At 49.5% G+C, this 18,799-nt stretch overlaps 1 protein-coding gene across 9 annotated transcripts in view; it reads left to right on the top strand.

Annotated features, from left to right (window-relative positions):
- The window catches only part of ROBO3 (roundabout guidance receptor 3), a 283,680-nt gene that overhangs the window by 100,047 nt on the left and 164,834 nt on the right, over positions 1 to 18,799 (top strand). Inside the window, exon 1 of one of the 9 annotated variants that reach the window (XM_059720001.1) lies at positions 8,305 to 8,399. The exons of the other annotated variants lie outside the window; for them this stretch is intronic. Coding sequence (XP_059575984.1) covers positions 8,375 to 8,399 — 25 coding nt within the window. The 5' untranslated portion in view covers positions 8,305 to 8,374. Of the gene's footprint in view, positions 1 to 8,304; positions 8,400 to 18,799 lie in introns of those variants that run through there. 9 annotated transcript variants of the gene reach the window in all.

The raw sequence follows: 18,799 nt of genomic DNA, 5'->3' as shown, positions 1-18,799 counted from the left end.
GGGAACAAGGTCTCTCGCATTCCCCACTGGTCTCCCCTAGTAAGTTTATAGACGCTCACCAGGTCCCCCCTCAGCCTTCTCTTGTGAAGGCTGAGCAGGTTAAGGTCCTGTAGCCTCTCTCCGTAGGGTCTGCCCTGCTGTCCCCTGGATCAAAAGGGCCCTCCTTTGGACCCTCTCAATGCTGTCCATATCCCTCCTGAAGTGCACCGTCCAGAACTGGACGCAATACTCTAACTGTGACCTGACCAGTGTCATATAGAGGGGGAGGATCACCTCCTTGGCCCTGCTTGTGATGCATCTGTGGATGCATGACAAGGTGCGGTTAGCCCTACTGACCGTGTCCTCACATTGACGGCCCACGTTCATCTTGGAATCGATAATGACTCCAAGATCTCTTTCTGCCACTGTGCTTTCGAGAAGGCCTATAGGTATGCTGCTGGTTCTTACTGCCCAAGTGCAGCACCCTGCACTTGTCAGTATTGAATCCCATCCTATTCTCATTTGCCCACCCCTGTAACCTGTCCAGGTCCAGCTGTATCCTGTCCCTCCTTTCTGACGTGCCCACCTCACCTCAAATCTTGATGTGAATTTAAACAGGGTGCTTTTCACCCCCTCATCCAAGTCGCTAATAAACAGATTGAACAGTGCAGGCCCAAGGACTGAGGCCTGGGGGACTCCACTGCTCACATCCCTCCAGGTCGAATATAACCCGTCCACCACCGCTTTCTGAATGCAGCCCCTCAGTCAATTTGCGACGTATCTGACTGTATGGTCATCATTGCCACAGTCGCCTAGCTTTTTAATAAGAATGGGTTGGCAGACAGTGTTAAAGGCCTTCCTGAAGTCCAGAAAGACTACATCCACTGCAACAGCTGCATCCAATGATTTTGTGACCTGATCATAGAAGGCAATCAGGTTGGTCTGACAGGAACTGCCCCTAATGAAACCATGCTGGTTGGCCCTGAGCATCATTCCCGCTGCTGGCCCTTCACAGACATGCTCCTTGATAATCTTCTCAAAGAGCTTCCCCAGGATCGAAGTAAGACTAATGAGCCTATAGTTGCTCAGGTCCTCCCTCCTCCCTTTTTTGAAGATGGGGACCACATTGGCCCTCTTCCAGTCATCTGGCACCTGGCCAGAGCACCACAAGTGCTCGTAAAGCCATGCCAGGGGCCCCGCGATAACCCCTGCCAATTCCCTCAACACCCTGGGGTGGAGAGTATCTGGACCTGCTGATTTGAACATGTCCAGCCCCTCCAGAAGTTCTCTGTCTCGTTCCTCCCTGACCCTAGACTTGGCGGGGTCTCTCCTGAGTCTGTCCCAAATCTTGGTGGTGCAGTCCCTGCACAAAAAAATGGAGGCAAAGAATTTGTTTAAAAGGTCTGCTTTTTCCTCTGGTGCAACCATCAGATTGCTTAGCATATTCTGCAGGGGCCCCACATTACCAGTGCCTTCTTCATACTCCCTATGTATTTAAAACAGGACTTTTTGTTGTCCTTGATCCTTGATGCTAGCCCTAGTTCCGTATCTGCCTTAGCTTTCCTAACAGCCCCCCTACAGACCCGAGTGATGGAGGTATACTCCTCTTTGGTGATAGCCCCTCCCTTCCACTGTGTGTACTCCTCCTTTTTGGCAATCAGGCATTCCTGAATGCCCTTGGTGAGCCAGGGGGGCTTTTGACCACTCTTGCCCCCTTTGATTCTCATTTGGATTGTCATCCCTTGGGCTCTGAGTATCTTCTCCTTAAGGAACGACCACTCATCTTGGGCACCCAGCTCCCCTACTCCCCTACACAGGACCCCAGTGCTTCTCCTACCAATCTCTTCAGCTCATTGAAGTTGGCTGTCTTGAAGTCAAGGGCTACTGCCTTGCTGCAGGCCCTTGACATCCTGTGCTGGATGGTGAATTCCAGCAGGCGATGATAAGTGTCGCCCATGTGGTCAAGAACCTGGAGTCCCCTTACCAGGTCGTCACCTGTGGCCAGGGCCAGGTCCAGCAGGGCATTTTCCCTGGTGGGACTGTGCACCTCCTCGGTTAAGTGGAGGTCCTTTATCTTGGCAAGGTACCTTCGTGAGCGGTCAGACCTGGCTGACTGCTCCTCCCAGCAGATGTCTGGGTAATTTAGATCACCTATGACAACTACATCCTTTGCCTTAAGTGCCTTCACAAGCTGACCCGAGAATTCGCAGTCCAGCTCTTCCCCTTGGCTGGGAGGAATGTAGTAGACCCCCACCGTTAAGTCCCTTTCCCCACGACCCCCCTGTATTCTGACCCAGAGCACTTCAGCCTGCCCCTCCTCTCACCCCATCTTTGACATAGAGCACCACACCCCCGCCTTTCGTCCCTGCTCTATCCTGCCTGTATAGTCTCTAGCCCCTGTGGCAGAAATGCCACCGTCTGTGTCCCTCTCCAGAAATCTGTCTCTGCCAGCGTGAGAGGCTGGTGTTGAATTCCTCAGGGACGGGGGGGGGGGGGGGGGGGGATCTTCCTCCCTGCCTACATGACAAAAGCCTGGTGCCTCGGATGTGGATTCTCTGGTCACCTGGGGAGGGGGAGGGAAAAGCCCCGCTCACCAGCCCAGGTGACCAGTGATGCTTTTTAAATTGTTTGGCTAGTGGCCAGCACTGGCAGCTTCGATTGGACCAGGATGCTGAGGTCAGAAAGGTTATTTAAAGGCCCGGTCCAGGAAGAAGGCAGCCATTAGCCATGCAGTCATCGAGGTGAATCTGAAACTGGGAGAGGAGCTTCACCATCTGAAACAGGCTCTCTCCTCATAACCGCATGCTCAAAGAGTGACCTGCCTCCAGAGGAAATCTCCAACCACCTCTGGATGATGTGTGTGAGTAAGCTATTCGAGATTCGACTAGATATTTAGCTTACAGTAACTCAGATGCATGATCAAAAGGCTACCTCAGCCATACTGGTTTGCTCTATGAGATCCCTCTGATATTCCTATGATACTGCTCTACCTTTTACCCTGTTTTCACCCTACCCCCTGTAATCAATAAAGTTCTCCTTGTGACTGGTGTGGGAGACTTATTGAGGGGCGGGTCTAAATTATGCCAGGGAGGCCCCTTAGGTCTGTGGACTAAGGGAGACTTTCCTATTAAGCCCCTGACTTGGGAAAGTGCCCCAAGTGCCTGTATTGGGTCTAGTACCAAGTGGATGATCAGGCCTGTGTTTTCCAAGGTGTGCAGAGCCAGAATTGAGTCCAGAGCCTTGGATGGTGGCAGTGGGAATTCCAGGCTAGTGGGTGTGCTCCAGGGAAGGGGTCGGCCGGACATGAGGCACCCCAGGGAGGCACTCGGAGCCTGGAAGGTGGGCGGCTCAAGGCAGGAGCGCCCCCTACTGGCCCGCCACAGCCCCTAATGTTAACCACTCAGTTGTGGGATGAATCCCACCAGGTTTCTGTGACCCCTACTTTGTCCAGGTTTGAACTAGATATCCGGAGGGTGTGTTCCGCCTGCTTATTTCCCATACTACGAGCATTGGTGTAGAGGCATTTAAGGCCTTGAATTGGTGCGTGTGCCACCCCCCGATTCCCAGGACTATCCAGACCCCTGTCACTTACCTGGGTACTCCTTGTGCACGTCACCTGTCTTGGTTGGGAGGTGTCCTCAAGTCCTCCTGTGGCCCCATCCCCTGGTGAAGTTAGTTTAAAGTGTGCTGCACAAGATCCTATATGCCTCTGGCGGCAGTCTATTCCAGACCTTGGGGGCTTGGGCAGTAAAGAAGTTCTTCCTTATGTCCAGCCTGAAATGGTCTTGCAGGAGTTTATATTTGTTTGACCTTGTCATCCCTTGGGGCACTCTGGTGAACAAATGTTCCCCCAGATCCTGGTGAACACCCCTTATAAACTCATAGGTGGCCATCAGATCGCCCCTGAGCCTGCGCTTTTCCAGGCTGAAGAGTCCCATAGCTCTCAGCCTCTCGTCATAAGGTCTGTTTTACTGACCTCTGATCATGTGTGTGTCTCTTCTCCGGACTCTTTCAAGCTTCTCCACATCCTTTTTGAATTGAGGAGCCCAAAACTGGACACAGTACTCCAGCTATGGCCTCACCAAGGCTGAGTACAACAGGAGAATGATGTCCTGGGATTTGCTCGAGAAGCATCTATGAATGCAAACCAGGGTTTTGCTCGCTTTACTAGCTGCAGCATCACATTGAAGGCTCATGTTCATCTTGTGGTCAATCCTGACCCCCAAGTCCCTCTCATCCGTAGTGCTAATCAGCATAGCACTGCCAAGCCTATAGACATGCTGCAGGTTTTTCCTTCCAAGATGGAGAATCTTGCAGTTTTTGGTGTTAAACACCATCAGGTTCTCATCCGCCCATTTCCTGAGCCTGTCAAGGTCAGCCTGGATTACCCCTCTGTCCTCAGGTGAGGATGATTTACCCCGAAGTTTGGTATCATCAATGAACTTAACCAGTCTGCTTCTGACTCCAATGTCTACATCATTAATGAAGAGGTTGAACAAAATAAGTCCAAGGACAGAGCCTTGAGGGACCCCACTGGTCACAGGGCACCATGATGTTTGACCACCACCCTCTGGGTCCAACCACAGAGCCAATTCCCCAGCCAGCGGATCATGGTGGACCCAAGGCCACAGTTGGCCAGTTTTGCAAAAGGTGATCATGAGGTACCAGATCAAAGGCTTTTTTAAAGTCAAGATTTTTGACATCAATCTCTTCCCCCTTGTCCAGGTGATAGGTCCTCTGGTCATAAAAGGAAATTAGATTGGTCAAGCACGACTTACCTCAGGGTGTTGCCATCGGCCAGTCCTTTAAGAATGGCCTCTTTGATAATCTTTTCTAAGACCTTCCCCAGGATAGAGGTCAGGCTGATGGTCCTGTAGTTTGCCAGATCCACTTTCCTCCCTTTCTTGAAGATAGGCACTACATTGGCCTTCTTCCAATCTTTGGGCATTTCACCAGAGTGCCAGGAGCTCTTGAAGATCCATGCCAGGGGCTGTGCCGTGATGCTGGCCAGCTCCTTGAGTACTCTGGGGTATAAATTGTCAGGGCCAGCTGACTTGAAGGTGTCCAGCCTCTCAAAGTGTTTGTTCATGAGGTCAGCATTGATGGAGGGCAAGGAACCACCCTCAGTCAGGTGTCCCTGTCCTGTAATGGGCAGGGGCGTCCCATGGGACTTATGAAAGACCAACACAATGTACCCATTTAGTAAGTTGGCTTTTTCCTGGGCGTCGGTCATCAGTTCTCCCTTCTGGTTTAGCAGGGGTCCAATGTTGCCCTTGCTTTTCCTCCGGCTCCCCACATATCTAAAAAAGGACTTTTTATTGTCCTTGATACGTGTAGCCAGTTCGAGTTCCATCGCAGCCTTGGCTTTCCTGGTTCACTCCCTGCAGGTCTGGACCAGTGCAGAATATTCCTCCTTGGAGGTGGATCCTGTCCTCCATCCTTTGTAGGTCTGTCTTTTTAGATGCAGGAGGACCGCTAGTTCCTTGTTGAGCCAAGGGAGCTGCTGTGCCCTCTTGCTGCCTTTCCTTCAAGACAGTATAGCCTTAGTTTGTGCATCTAGGATCACTCCCTTGAGGAGCAGCCACTCTTCCTGGACTCCTCTCCCTTTGGGGTCATGGTCCCTTAGGGCCTCAGTGACAAGTCTCTTGAGCTTGTCAAAGTCAGCTCTCCTGAAGTCGAGGACCTCTGTACTGCTGACTGATTTGACAGCTTTTCAGAGGATGGTGAAGGTGATCAGCTCGTGGTCACTGTCACCCGGCTTCCCTTAATTGTTAGGTCACTGATTAAGTCGTCCCCAGTTGCCAGTACCAGGTTGAGCAGCATTTTGCCTCTTGTTGGCCTGTAGACTTCTTGAGTCAGATAGAGCTCATCCACACACAAGAGGAAGTTTTGCAACCATTTGGATTTGGCCAAGCACTCTTCCCACAAGATGTCTGGGTAGTTGAAGTCTCCCATGACAACCATGGACCAGGAGTGTGCGGCCTCAGCCAATTCTCTGGCGAACTCTTGGTCAATCTCTTGATTCTGGGAGGGAGGTCTGGAATAGACTCCCACCATTGTATCCCCTGTGATACTTGAGGCTTTGTCAATATAGGTATTCAGTTCAGCCTCAAGGGAAGGTTGGTAACAACGGAGCCAAGGTATGTACATTTACTTTCAACTTCCAATACATTTTCACCTATTGTTGATTGCTGGTGGTGAATCAGTGGTCTTCTTGATGCTGATTGTAAGACCAAATTCTTGGCAGGAATTAGCAAAGTAGCTGGTGAGGCTTTGAAGTTTGCTTTTTGTGTGGGCTGTCTATGCAGCATCATCAGCAAATACCGGTTCATGAATCAAAACTTTCCACACTTCAGTCTTTGCTTTTAAGCACTTGAGGTTAAATAATTTTCCCTCTGAGTGTGTTTGTAGATAAATGCCTTTGGTTGCCAAAGGTTCCCAAAGCCATGTCAGAAAATGGGGAAAGAAAAACCCAAACAGGGTTGGGGCACGGACACAACCCTGCTTGACTGTTTCAAATCTCAGAGTCTCAGATGCTGATCCATCATATCTGACTATTCCCCACATTCCAACATGGATACAGTACATTATCCTGACAAGTTTTGGTGGACAGTCGGTCTTTTCCAATAACTGCAAGAGGCCTTTTCTGCTGGCATCATTAAAAAAGAGGTAGAGATGACACAGAATACAAAATACAAGACAAACACTGACCAGGCAGATGAGCGAGTTATATAGACAAGAACAATAATGGTTGAGGACCAGGAGAAGTAAAGAGTGTGCCAGAGATCTTTTAACAAGTCTAAATAAATTGATGTCACCAGGGCATGATGGAATTTCTCCCAGGTACAGAAGGAACTGACTAAAGAAATTTTAGAGCCACTGGCATTGATATTTGCAAGGTCCAGGAAGCCAGTCAAAGCCCCAGAGGCCTGTGGAAGGGCTAAAATAGTGCCCAGCTTTGAAATGCATGACAAGTTGCATTACTAGGGCAACTGGGGGAGCAGCAGTGGCTGGAAGTTACCACTGCCTCCATGCATCCCATTGCCCCAGGCACTCAGCTGCTTTGTCCTGGGGTTTCCTCTTAGGAGGACCCAGAAAATTAAAAAGTGGCCAGCCTTTCTTCAGTTCATAAATACCTGGAGGCAGAGGGGGGAGCCTAGCAGCCAGCTAATATGGGTTTGCTAAGAACAAATCATGCCAGAGTAGTTTAGTTTCCTTCTTTGTCAGGGTACTCAGTTTGGTAGATGACGGGAATGCAGCAGGTGTAATAGATTAGGATATTAGTATGGCTTATTAGGATACATATGACATTCCTATAAGCAACCTGGCAAATGTGGGCTAGATAGAATTACTGTTAGATGAATAAATAATTGGCTAATTATCTTCAATCAAAGAGTAATTATAAATGGATCAATATCAGTCTGGCAGACCTCATTTGGGTTCCCACAAAGGTCTGCTTTTGGTGCAGAGCTGTTTAACATGTTTATTAATGACTTTGATACAGCAGTAGGGTGCTCTCTGACTGAGTCTGCAGATGACGCAACTGGCAGTGGTGGTGTGACCAGATTTGCCCATCACTTTGGGGTGTGCTCATTTATTAGGGATACGTTTCTAGGGTCTTTGTAATTCTATCAATGTGCTGCTTGTGTACTTGTGTTTCTATACGGAGCTGTATATCTCCCTTCTGCAAGTTCTCACCCCCAGTGGAGCTATCTTGCAGGATTCAGTTTCAATGGGGCTGGGTTCCTCCAGTCACCAAATCAGTCATACACACAGATTAACGTGACACGCCTGACCCAGCCGGGTTGATCAGCATGGACAGGCTGACACCCTCATATGCCAAGAATCAGTTCATCAGAGCAACAATAAAATGCAGTCAGACACAAGCACACAGGTAAACAGAATCCCTCTGAATCCGGCTGGGTGTCCATCTGACACCCTCATGGGCCAGCATTCAGTTCATAAGGGCACATCTGAGTCAAACTGAGTCAATCAACCTGTACAAGCTGATCCCCTTATGTGTTTCAAACTCAATACATCCCAATCTTTTGCCGTAACTGTCCTTGTAGTGGTAGCCTCTTGATAAGCAGATCCCACAGTATTTCTGGGCTTCACAGGAAACTTTGGGTTAGGTGTGTTGCAGAGCACTGAAGTGCCCTGCTCTTAAGGAGGAGAAACTGCTAGGGAAGGGACCCTAGCAGTGAGTGAATAAGGAGTCCAGCTGTGGGTTGCTGGGGCAACCAGGGAAGGTCAGCTGACCAGAAGGGGCAGGGCCTGGCCCTTATAAAGCCCAGGGGCTGAGGCCAGGCTGGCAGTTCCCTGCCTGCAACCATAGAGGAAGGAGCTCCCTGAGTAAAGATGTGAGGAGAAGCCTGATACAGGAGCAGCATCTAACATGGCTGGGAGACAAATGGTCACTGGTAGGATTGAGTGTTGTTATGGCCGGATGGCTTCAATTTGAGTTATAGCCTAGAGGCTTGCATTTGTGTTACTGTTTGTTACACTGGTGGTTTGGGTGAGGCTGTTAGGGGCTGGAGGAGGCCTCATAGGACACTCGCAGCAATGTGGGAACCCCAGCGCCAGTAAGGGTGCAGCATTCTCATAGGGGACTCACAGCGGAATGTGAGGACCCCAGCACCAGTGAGGGCGCAGCATTTGGGGTACATAGACCCCAGCCCCAGGGAGGGGCAGCTGAGAAGCTCCAGAGAAGGGGGCATTGTAGAGAAGCCCCAGTGCAGGCGTGGAGAGCCCCTGAGGCAGGGGGTAGCATTGCGGTGAACCCTGAGGAAGGGGGTGGCCTTACAGAGAGGAGGCCCCAGTGAGGGGGCGGCCTTACAGAGAAGAGGCTGGGGGAAGGGCATGGAGAGAGAGAGAGAGGGCTGAGGAGAGCCTGAGTGCCAGAGGGGGTGTGAACACCATAGAGAGCAACAGAATAACGTCTAGTACATCTGCGAGGCTCGGGGTATGGTATTGGGGTGGTAGGAGCCACGCATAGCCCCTAAGGCTAGGGTGCCCCGGAAGCACCCATTTGAAGAGCGGGACCCACGAGGGGTCCGGGAGTCCACAGGCAGACACTACAACGAGAAGTGACCGAGAGGGCATAAAAAGGCAGCCTCCCTAACGTATTTTAACATCAAAGACATGGCGGGCGAGAAACTGAGGATGCCCTTGGGCCAACTTGGCACGGGAAGGGGCCTTAAGGAGATCACGGCCCTCCTGTAGGACCCCACCTGTGACAAGGTAAAAGAAGCGTTGCTGCAGAGCAAGTGGGGAAGGTGAAGTAAAGAAGGAAAAATATACCCAGTTACTACCAGTTTGACTATAAAAGTTATTTATTGCTGCGTATATGAAATATATAATGGCACTAGTAGTAATAGACATGCAAAGGAAAACAATCAAAACAATTGCAATACTACCCTGGTTTCACTAAGTATTTGGGGAAACTTAGCTTAAGCTTAACTAATACAATTCAGGTTCAGAAGTCTATGCTTAGAGAGAAGAGAGAGAGAGAACAAGAGCTCTCGCCAGTCCAAGGCACTCAGGTTGCAATGCTGACAGGTAAAGTTCTTAGCACAATCCTTGAAGGGAGCTGATCTGTTTCTTCTAGCTTCTTGAGAACAACAGCGGATGGTGTCAGAGAGATTTCTCTGCTTGAAGCACAACTTTGCTGCTTTTTTTTTTTTTTTTACAGATTTTTTTTTTATACCCTCAGTTCAGCTTCTTCAAAGCATTCTTTTAATAGTGTAAATAACTGTCTTTACTATTGACAAGCAGTTATCTGGTTTGGAACATCTTAAGAAACTGATTAACAACCAGGAAAAACATAAGTTTTTAAGGATTAACTGGACAATTAGGAGCCAGCTTGAAATTTTTATAGATAGCAGATATACTGGATGGGATACCTCATTGTTTCTTCAGGAAATAATAGATAGCTTACAGCGTCAGGGTTTTGTATTTTTGCCTGTTGTGTGAACAAGCCTCAGCTTAGCATGACTTTTCATAAACTTTTGTGGGGAGGACTTCCATCAGTCATCCTGGGAAAAGTATGACAACACTTGTGGTCAGGGCTCCAATGGGCTGGACACTGTTATGAACCCTTTACCTTTGTTCAAATGTTGCCCATACCACCTCTGACTTGGTCTCTTGCCTCAACATTCCCTAACCCAGCAACTGAGTTTTAGTCAATCAAGTTTAAATAGGCCTCCCATAGTGGGACAGGGGAATATACGGCCCGAGATGCCTATTAAACTTTACTTCTGCTTAGTTCTGGTTAGATGAGGGGGGGGGTGTGTGTGTGTGGGGGGGGGGGGGGTCGGGGTCCTTTGTAAATCCAGATTAGAATTGGTCTGATAAATGCTGAGGTGGGTGTGTGTAAATGTGGGTTGATTTAGCATTTGGAGCACAGATTCCCCATCATGCAGTGCTCCTCTGCTTCTCTGATGCCAGAATTCACTGTGGTCTTTGCTTTGGGCTTTCTGTTCTCCATCTCCCATGTAAATGAATGGTCATCTGGTTCCATCTCGGATGCAAATGAGACCTAGGGCAGTTGTTTCACTCTTGTCATCCTTATCTGGAGGGCTTTAGGTGAGTCTGCCACTGCATCTTCATTGTCTTTTGTAATCGGTTCTTGTTCAGGTAGAGGAGGGGGGTGGTGGCTATCTTTGTGAGTCAGACAGGCTGCATCCTGTGCCAGGGTTCCCCAAGAACTGGGAGCTGAGAGGTAACAGTGGCAAACCCTTTGGAGAATAGACGTAGAATTCAAAAGGATCTTGATAGATTGGAAAATGGGGCACTAGACAACAGAAGGAAATTCAGCACAGATAAATGGAAGCTGAAGATTTAGAGATGAAAAACCAGATGTACCCATGCCCAATAGGAGGCAATTGGCTGGGAGATGGCATTGCTGAGAAGGATCTTGGAATCTGATCAACCATAGATTCAACAGGAGTCAGTAGCTTGATGCAGTTGCAAAAAAAGGTAATGGAATTTTGGGGCTGCATTAACAAGTGTGTAGTACATAAGCCCCAGGAGCTGACAGTACCACTCTATATGGTACTAGTTGGGCTTCAGATGGAGTATTATGTGCACTTCTGGGCACTGCATTTTAGGAAGGATGTAGAGAAACTGGAGAAAATCCAGAGGTGAGTGGCAGAGAGGATAAGGGGGTTGGGAGGCAGCTGTATGAGGACAGGTTGGAGAATAAGCAGATCAAGGGTTTTTGTAAAGGAGCAGGAGCACTATGCTGTACTGTAGATTCATAGATTTTTTTTTTTATAGATTCATAGATGTTAGGGTAGGAAGGGACCTCAATAGATCATCGAGTCCGACCCCCTGCATAGGCAGGAAAGAGTGCTGGGTTTAGATGACCCCAGCTAGATGCCTATCTAACCTCCTCTTGAAGACCCCCAGGGTAGGGGAGAGCACCACCTCCCTTGGGAGCCCATTCCAGACTTTGGCCACTCTAACTGTGAAGAACTTCTTCACAATGTCTAGTCTAAATCTGCTCTCTGCTAGCTCATGGCCATTATTTCTTGTAACCCCCAGGGATACCTTGGTGAGTAAAACCTCACCAATTCCCTTCTGTGCCCCCATGATGAACTTATAGGCAGCCACAAGGTCTCCTCTCAACCTTCTCTTGCGGAGGCTGAAGAGGTCCAGGTGCCCTAGAGTCTCCTCATGGGGCTTGGCCTGCAAGCCCTTAACCATACGAGTGGCCCTTCTCTGGACCCTCTCCAGGTTATCCGCATCCCTCTTGAAGTGCGGCGCCCAAAATTGCACGCAGTATTGCAACTGCGGTCTGACCAGCGCCTGATAGAGGGGAAGTATCACCTCCTTGGTTCTGTTCGTCATGCATCTGCTGATGCACGATAAAGTGCCATTAGCTTTTCTGATGACTCTGTCACACTGACGACTCATGTTCATCTTGGAGTCCACAAGGACTCCAAGATTTCTTTCCGCTTCCATGCCACCAAGCAGGTCACTTCCTAGGCAGTAGGTATGCTGGACACTTTTTCCTCCCTAGGTGCAGCACTTTGCATTTCTCCTTGTTGAACTGCATTCTGTTGTTTTTCTGCCCATATGTCCAACCTGTCCAGGTCTGCTTGTAGTTGTTCCCTGCCCTCTGGCGTGTCCACTTCTCCCCACAGTTTTGTGTCATCCGCAAACTTGGACAGAGTACACTTTGCTCCCTCGTCCATGTCGCTGATGAAGACATTAAAGAGTATCGGTCCAAGGACCGAGCCCTGCGGGACCCCACTGCCCACACCCTTCCAGGTCGATACTGACCCATACACTACAACTCTCTGGGTGTGACCCCCTAGCCAATTCGCCACCCACCGGACTGTGTAGTCATCCAAGTCACAGCCTCTTAACTTGTTCACCAGTATCGTGTAGGATACTGTATCGAAGGCCTTCCTGAAGTCCAAGTAAACGACATCTACCCCTATTCCTGTGTCCAGGTCTTTTGTAACCTGGTCATAAAGAGAGACTAGATTAGTCAGGCATGATCTACCTGCTATGAACCCGTGCTGGTTTCCCCTCAGCATAATTTTTCCTGCCGGGCCCTCGCAAATGTGAGCCTTGATAATTTTTTCAAAGACTTTGCCAAGGATGGAGGTGAGACGGACTGGCCTATAGTTGCCAGGGTCCTCCTTCCTCCCCTTTTTGAAAACGGGACAGTAGGACCAGCTGCACCCTCTGCTCCCAGGCTCCTTCCCCCAGCACTGGAGTAAGCAAGTATTCTGTGGGAGGAGCAGCCAGGGAATGCAAGTCCCTGAATCAGGTAAGAATCCCATCTCCACCCTCCAACTTATTCTCAGCACCCCTCTTTTATTTTCCATGTTCAATGATATATCTCCTCCTTCCCATTCCCCTTGTTCCCAGCGCACTGCTGCTGTTGTCCCTAGCTGTCCTGGGAAAAGAGAGAGCTCCAGAGTCACTCTTGCTCTACTTCATATGAGCTACATGGGAAGCTGGGCTCAGCCTGGAACAGCATACGGGTGGCAGTGGCACTGGGTGGGTTCCCCCTCCCTAAGCCTGCTCTTGGGAAACCCAAGGAGATCAAATGGGAAAGGGAAACCTGCCCACTGCTGCTGTCCCTGGCTGAGCTCTGCTCCCCCACACAGCTTGACTGGAGCAGGGCAGGAGCAGTTCTAGAAAACCTCCCTGCCCCCAGATCAGCCAGGGACAGCAGAGACTGTGGTAGAGGCCAATGGAAGAAGAGGATAATGGGAGGGCAGGAGGCATACTAGTGAGCAGGAGTGGGGTGCAAATTCTTACTTGAGTCAGAAACTTAAAAATCCCCAACCTGTGCTCCCACTGTGTAATCCAAAAGGCAGGGCCTGGGAGGAGGGGGAGGGAGGGCTGTGCCACAGCATCCCCCCTGGATCTACCCCTGGGCTGAGGGAACTAGGTATGTCAGTTTAGTGAAAAGGGGGTCAAGAGGGGCCACAATAGCAGTTTCAAATATTTGAAAGGCTGCTGTAAAGACAAGGGGAACAGCTGTGTTCTGCTTCACTGCAAAGGGCAGGACGTGGAGCAGTGGATTTGGACTGCAGCAATGCAGATTTAGATTAAAGCTCTGAACAAAACTTACTGTCAGGAGAGTAGGGCACTGACCCCAGCTGCCCAGGGAAGCTATGGAATCATCCTGGCAGGTGTTCGTTCAGGAGGAGACTGAATGAGTACGTGTCTGGGCTGTGTTAGCACTTGTGTGGAGGGCTGGACTAGATCACCCTTGAGGTTCCCCCAGCCCCAGGATTTTCTGGAAACAAGTGGCAGTGACATCAGAACCATCCATGTGCAGTGGCAGCAAGTGATAAATGCTACCGATGCCCTTTAGGCCAGGGAGAGCCTGAATCAGTGGTGACTGGTCATACATGGCTAACTAGCACTGCCTCTAGCTGCCAGGCAGGGAAAGCAATGCAACTTTCTAATCCTCTATCAAGGAGCATCCAGGCTGAGCTGCAGGGGGCTGGCTGATGTCCACTTGCATCAAACTTCATTTGTTACTGCTTCCTCAGTCATTAACCAAGGCCTGGGCACAGCATCTCTTCACGTGGAGAGTAGTATGAAATTATCCTGGAGATATTGCTGAGTTCAGGCAGGAGCTGGGTCAATCGTACCTGTTCCGAGTAAGGGAGCAAAGCCATGAGTAGGGCTGATTCCTGGTGCAGCCCGCTCCCCAGGAACTGCTCCCTGCCTCCCCACACCTCTAGTGGCACCACCTCCTGGCTGGGGCTGGAGGAGCTGTTGCACTCCAGCAGATGACGTCAGCTGGCAGTAATCATCCTGCCAGCTCATTCGCAGAGAAAAAATTCCTGTGCTGAACTTTATGCAGGATCATAAGCCCTGCCCAGAGTATGCAGATGGAAAAGGAGCTTCTGGGGATCTGCGTGTCTCTGCAGAATAACAGCACACAGGTGACTCTGGTGCTGAGCTGATTGGGTAAGCAACAGCACAGCCACCCAGCTCTAGCTTTCCTGCTCTGCACAGAGCAACTGCACTACTTGTTGGGAAAGCCAGGTGCCCAGAGGGGTGTGGTGGCACCAACTGTCTAGTGGTTTGTGCAACAGAACTCAGTGCCCACCAGGCAGGTCTCAGCCTAGTACTCATGAACTGAGTGCTGGAGCTGTAGTGGACCATGCAGAGTTGCCCTCTCCATTGTCTCACACCACTCCTGTTTCCTAGGGTTGTTGCTTAATGGAAAACTGCTCTTTGGCCCCATCCACTGAGAACCAGTGTGAGAGCAAAGGGCTACTTCAGAGCTCTCCTGCCTTGTCCAGCCCAGCCACCTCACGTAGCCATCCCTTCCATCAGCTCCACCACCCGTCTCCACTGGCTGCAGATGCTCCCTGGGGTTGGATGCTGTGGGTCTCTCTTATTCTCCCACTTAGTCCTGGGGAAACTGCTTTGCTTCTCTGGCTAGAAGGAGAATGCAAAGTTCCACATGGGAAGGAAATGGGAGCCATCACTGGTGTACTGGAGACATGGAGGATTTTTCTCCTGTTCATGCTGACGTGTGCTTCGCAAGCAGAAAGCAACTTGGACTGGTGCTCTGGGCAAAGTCTTGTTAGGGCAAGAGCTGGACCCCAACAGGGAATGGTGGGCTGGGGAGCCATTGAGCAATACTGCTGCCCTGCCCCAGAGCACCGTAACTTGTGCACCCCCCGTGCAAAAGTGGACTCCCCACCTGGTGACTATGGCACCTAGGTCATTGGCCCCAGTCCTTGGCTCTTTATCCAATGGTCTGGGCATGACTGAGAAAAGAGGGAGACTTCACACAACTCAATGCCATGGGAGGAGGTATCAAGTGGGGTGCTATAAGGAACTGTCCAGTATTGCTCAATATCTTCATTAATAATTTCAATGATAGGACTGAATACATGCTTAGCAAAGCTGCAGATGACACCAATTTGGCTGGGGTTTCAGACTGGAGAGTAGGGCTAAGATCCAGAATGACTTGGATAGACTGGAGAAATGGTCCACAGTCAACCAGATGAGATTCAACAAAAACAAGTGCGAAGTCCTGCACTTGGAATAATTGCCTGCCCAAATACAAACTGGGGAAAGACTTGCTGAGCTGTAATGCTGTAAAGGAAGAATTGGGAGTTACAGTGAACCAGAAGCTAATATAAGACAGTAGTGTACTCTCATTGCAAAAAATAAAAACCAAAAACAAAAAACACACACAACACAATACTGTGCTACGTTAATGAGGGAAATGCAAATCAAATCAAGCGAAGTGACTCGCGCTCTCTCTCTCAGCACTGGTGAGGCCCCTCTGGAGTCCTGTGTCCCATCTTTGCCCTCGCAATTCAAGAAAGATGTGGACAGATTGGAAAGAATCAAGTGGGAAGTATGACTTATGAGGAAAGGCTGAAAGAACTGGGATTATATAATCTGGAGAAAACAAGACTAAGGAGGATTTGATGAAAGTCTTCAAACAGCTGAAGGGAGTTATAAAAGGGATGAACCTATACTATACTCGGTGGCTGTAGGAGACAGGACTAGGAGCAATAGCTTCAAATGACAGCAGGGGAAATTTATGTTGGAGAACAGAAAAAACTTTCTGACTGTGAGGGTTATCAAGCATTAGAACAGGCTACCTAGAGAGGCTGTGGAATCTGCATCCTTGGGTGTTTGCGCAAGTTAGACAGACTCTTAGTTGGGGTGGTTTAGTCTGGGATGATAGTGCCTTGAGGAGGGGACTGGACTAGATGACCTTGTGAGGTCCCTTTCAGTCCTACTTTTCTATGATTCTATGGTTCCCCTGCCTGAGCCCCACAGTAACAGAATATGCTCTGCCAGCCATGACATGGTGCAGTGGGGAGGGATATCAGCACAGCTGCATGGGCCTAGCTGGTTCCCTAATAATGACCTGTTGTCCTGGGTTCATAGTGAGTAGGGGCTGCCAAGAGATTATTCCTTTTGGGTCAGCTCTTGGCTCCATTTTCTGATCTCTAGAATGCTGGTCCCTGCAGCCGGGTATAAGTGCAACACCCAACAGGCTGGGACTCCCTGTGACATCCCAGCACAGTGAAATGGCTCCTCACCACAGGGTTGTTTGGAACTTGAATCTGACTGCTCTGTGAATCTTTGGTTGCAGTGGAGCTGGCTGAAGGAATGGGCACCTCAGCACAGATCCATTCCTTCAGCAATAAAAAGTCAGAGCCGCTGCCAGAGGAAGTAAGCCTAGCGGCCTGGTTGCAACCCCCATTTTTGCTTATCATACAGCAGCCTGTAACACAATATGAGCCACAGTCGAATAAGGTGGGTCAGGGCTCTGAAAAGGAAGTCCTTCCTGCATTTGGAGTGAGGCAGACTGCTTTGGAAAACCAGCAGAGGATCTTAAAGTTACATTGCACCAAGGCTGGGGCAGGCAGCCAGGGTTCTGCCACCTTGGATCTGCTGAGTGCTTGACTTTCCAACATATATACACCCACCTATCTATCCCAAGTCTAGATGACTGAGCAAGGTAAAGAACAGGAAAAATCCAGTGAAAGGGGAAGAGCAAAGGAAGCTGAAAAGGATACTGCGGTAGTGAAGAAATGTTGAAGAAACTTCAGCCTTGTTGCCACTAGAAAGGTGTGGTGCCGGGAGCTGTGCTGGTGGACCTGAAAGAGGAGATTAGGGTGAGCACCTAGGACATTCATGGGGGGTAAGAGCCACTAAAACTCAGTAGGCATCGACAGAGCTCTACATTTAGGAATCTGGATGCAGGGTCTTGCTTTAGGTCCATAATGTTGGAACTAGAAGAAAGGCCTCGTGGTGGAGATACAACAGTCCCTACAGCTTAAAGCCACTTCCCAGACAAAAGGCAGAAGGACTTCTTTGCCAATATAGCTGCATCTGCATTAGATATTTGTTTGTAGAGCTGTACCTGGTGGGGAGGAGGGGTACTTTTTCACACTCCAGACTAACACATCTAGGCTGGCAACATTTTTAAGTAAAGACCAGAGAGAGAGAGAGAAAGAGGACATATAAAAAGAAAGAGAAAAAATAGCACTTATGCCAGAGCCCAGAGCAAGAAGAGTCTTTGGAACTCACTGCCACAGGACATACCAAGGGCTGAAAGCTCAGCAGTTTGCAATAGCCTGTGAGCCACGTGGCTGATGAGAGCATTCACCGTTCCAGCAGCTTGGTTAACTGTTCAGGTTGCTGTGGGAATTGCATTTTCCTGCTTCAGACCAGAAAGCAACCTGTACCCGCTTGGGCTTGGAGAGGTTCCCCTATAGGCTGGGTATCCCATCCTTGTCGACGGGGGTGTCTGACGTGTTCTTCGATGTGTCTGGTGTTGCTAATTGGGCAATTCCTGAATTCCATTCTGCAGGGCACTACAAACAGCTCTCCACAGCCATGCCTGGAAGTTACTAACTCAGATGTCAGCATCATGTTGGGGATGGGCTGGAAAGTGTTAAGCTCTTGTGTCAGCAGTTTCATTTCCTCTTCTCCATTTTTCCATGCACAGCTTGTTTCTGGCATTCATACTTAATAGAGAATTGGTGATAGCAACAACAGTGAGGACTTGGAAGCAATACAGAGGAAATGGGCAGGAAATTGCATGCCACCGTCTGGCAAATACAAGCTGATCTGTGTGGAGGGAAATGATGATAGGTAAGCAGTGATGCAGGCCTAGATCTTGGACAGCCTGCAGCATGATGGGGTCATCACAATGAGACGGGTATAAAGCATTTTTTGTCCCAAGGCCTTGATCTAGAGCCCACTGGAGTCGATAGGAAACCCTGGGGTAGAAGCATCATGTAACAAAATTGAGGGTGGCAAGGAGGGCTCCTGAAATCTGGCTAAAGCACTGAGTTTAGTTATGGGCTCCTCAGGGATAGAAAATTACTAAGAGACTGAAGGAATGTAGAGAAGAGGAAGAAGTACCATTTAGGCTTGAGGATGGCATAAAGGTGGGATAAAAGGCCTTCTATAGCTTGGCTAGGAAGGGCTGTGCTCCTCAAGTGACTGAAAGGTAGTGCCCTTACTGCATAGCCAAAGGATCAAGAAGCACAGGATGAAATTAAAGGATGGGAAGGGCAAATGTGAGGAAGCAGTTTCTGTCCTGAGGAGCACTGGAGAGGTTTGGAGGAGGTTCAGCCCTGCCACAGCTCCTGCACCAAACCGTGTATCATGCACAAGGAATGTCCCATGTGAAGGAGGTGACAGGGACATCACTAGCAAAGAGCACCTGGAGAAAATGGCTTCAAGAGGACATTTCAAGGAAGATAGAGGGTGCTCGGTGTGTCACAGCAGGGGTGGGGTCGAGAATAAGACAGGAAGGTCCAAATGTGAATCAGACAGGCCTGACTGGGGTGGA

This window comes from Alligator mississippiensis, chromosome 16 (assembly GCF_030867095.1).
Source record: "Alligator mississippiensis isolate rAllMis1 chromosome 16, rAllMis1, whole genome shotgun sequence".
NCBI lineage: Eukaryota > Metazoa > Chordata > Crocodylia > Alligatoridae > Alligator > Alligator mississippiensis.
The sequence above is the reverse complement of the archived record's forward strand: the minus strand, read 5'-3'. Positions and strand labels throughout refer to the sequence as shown.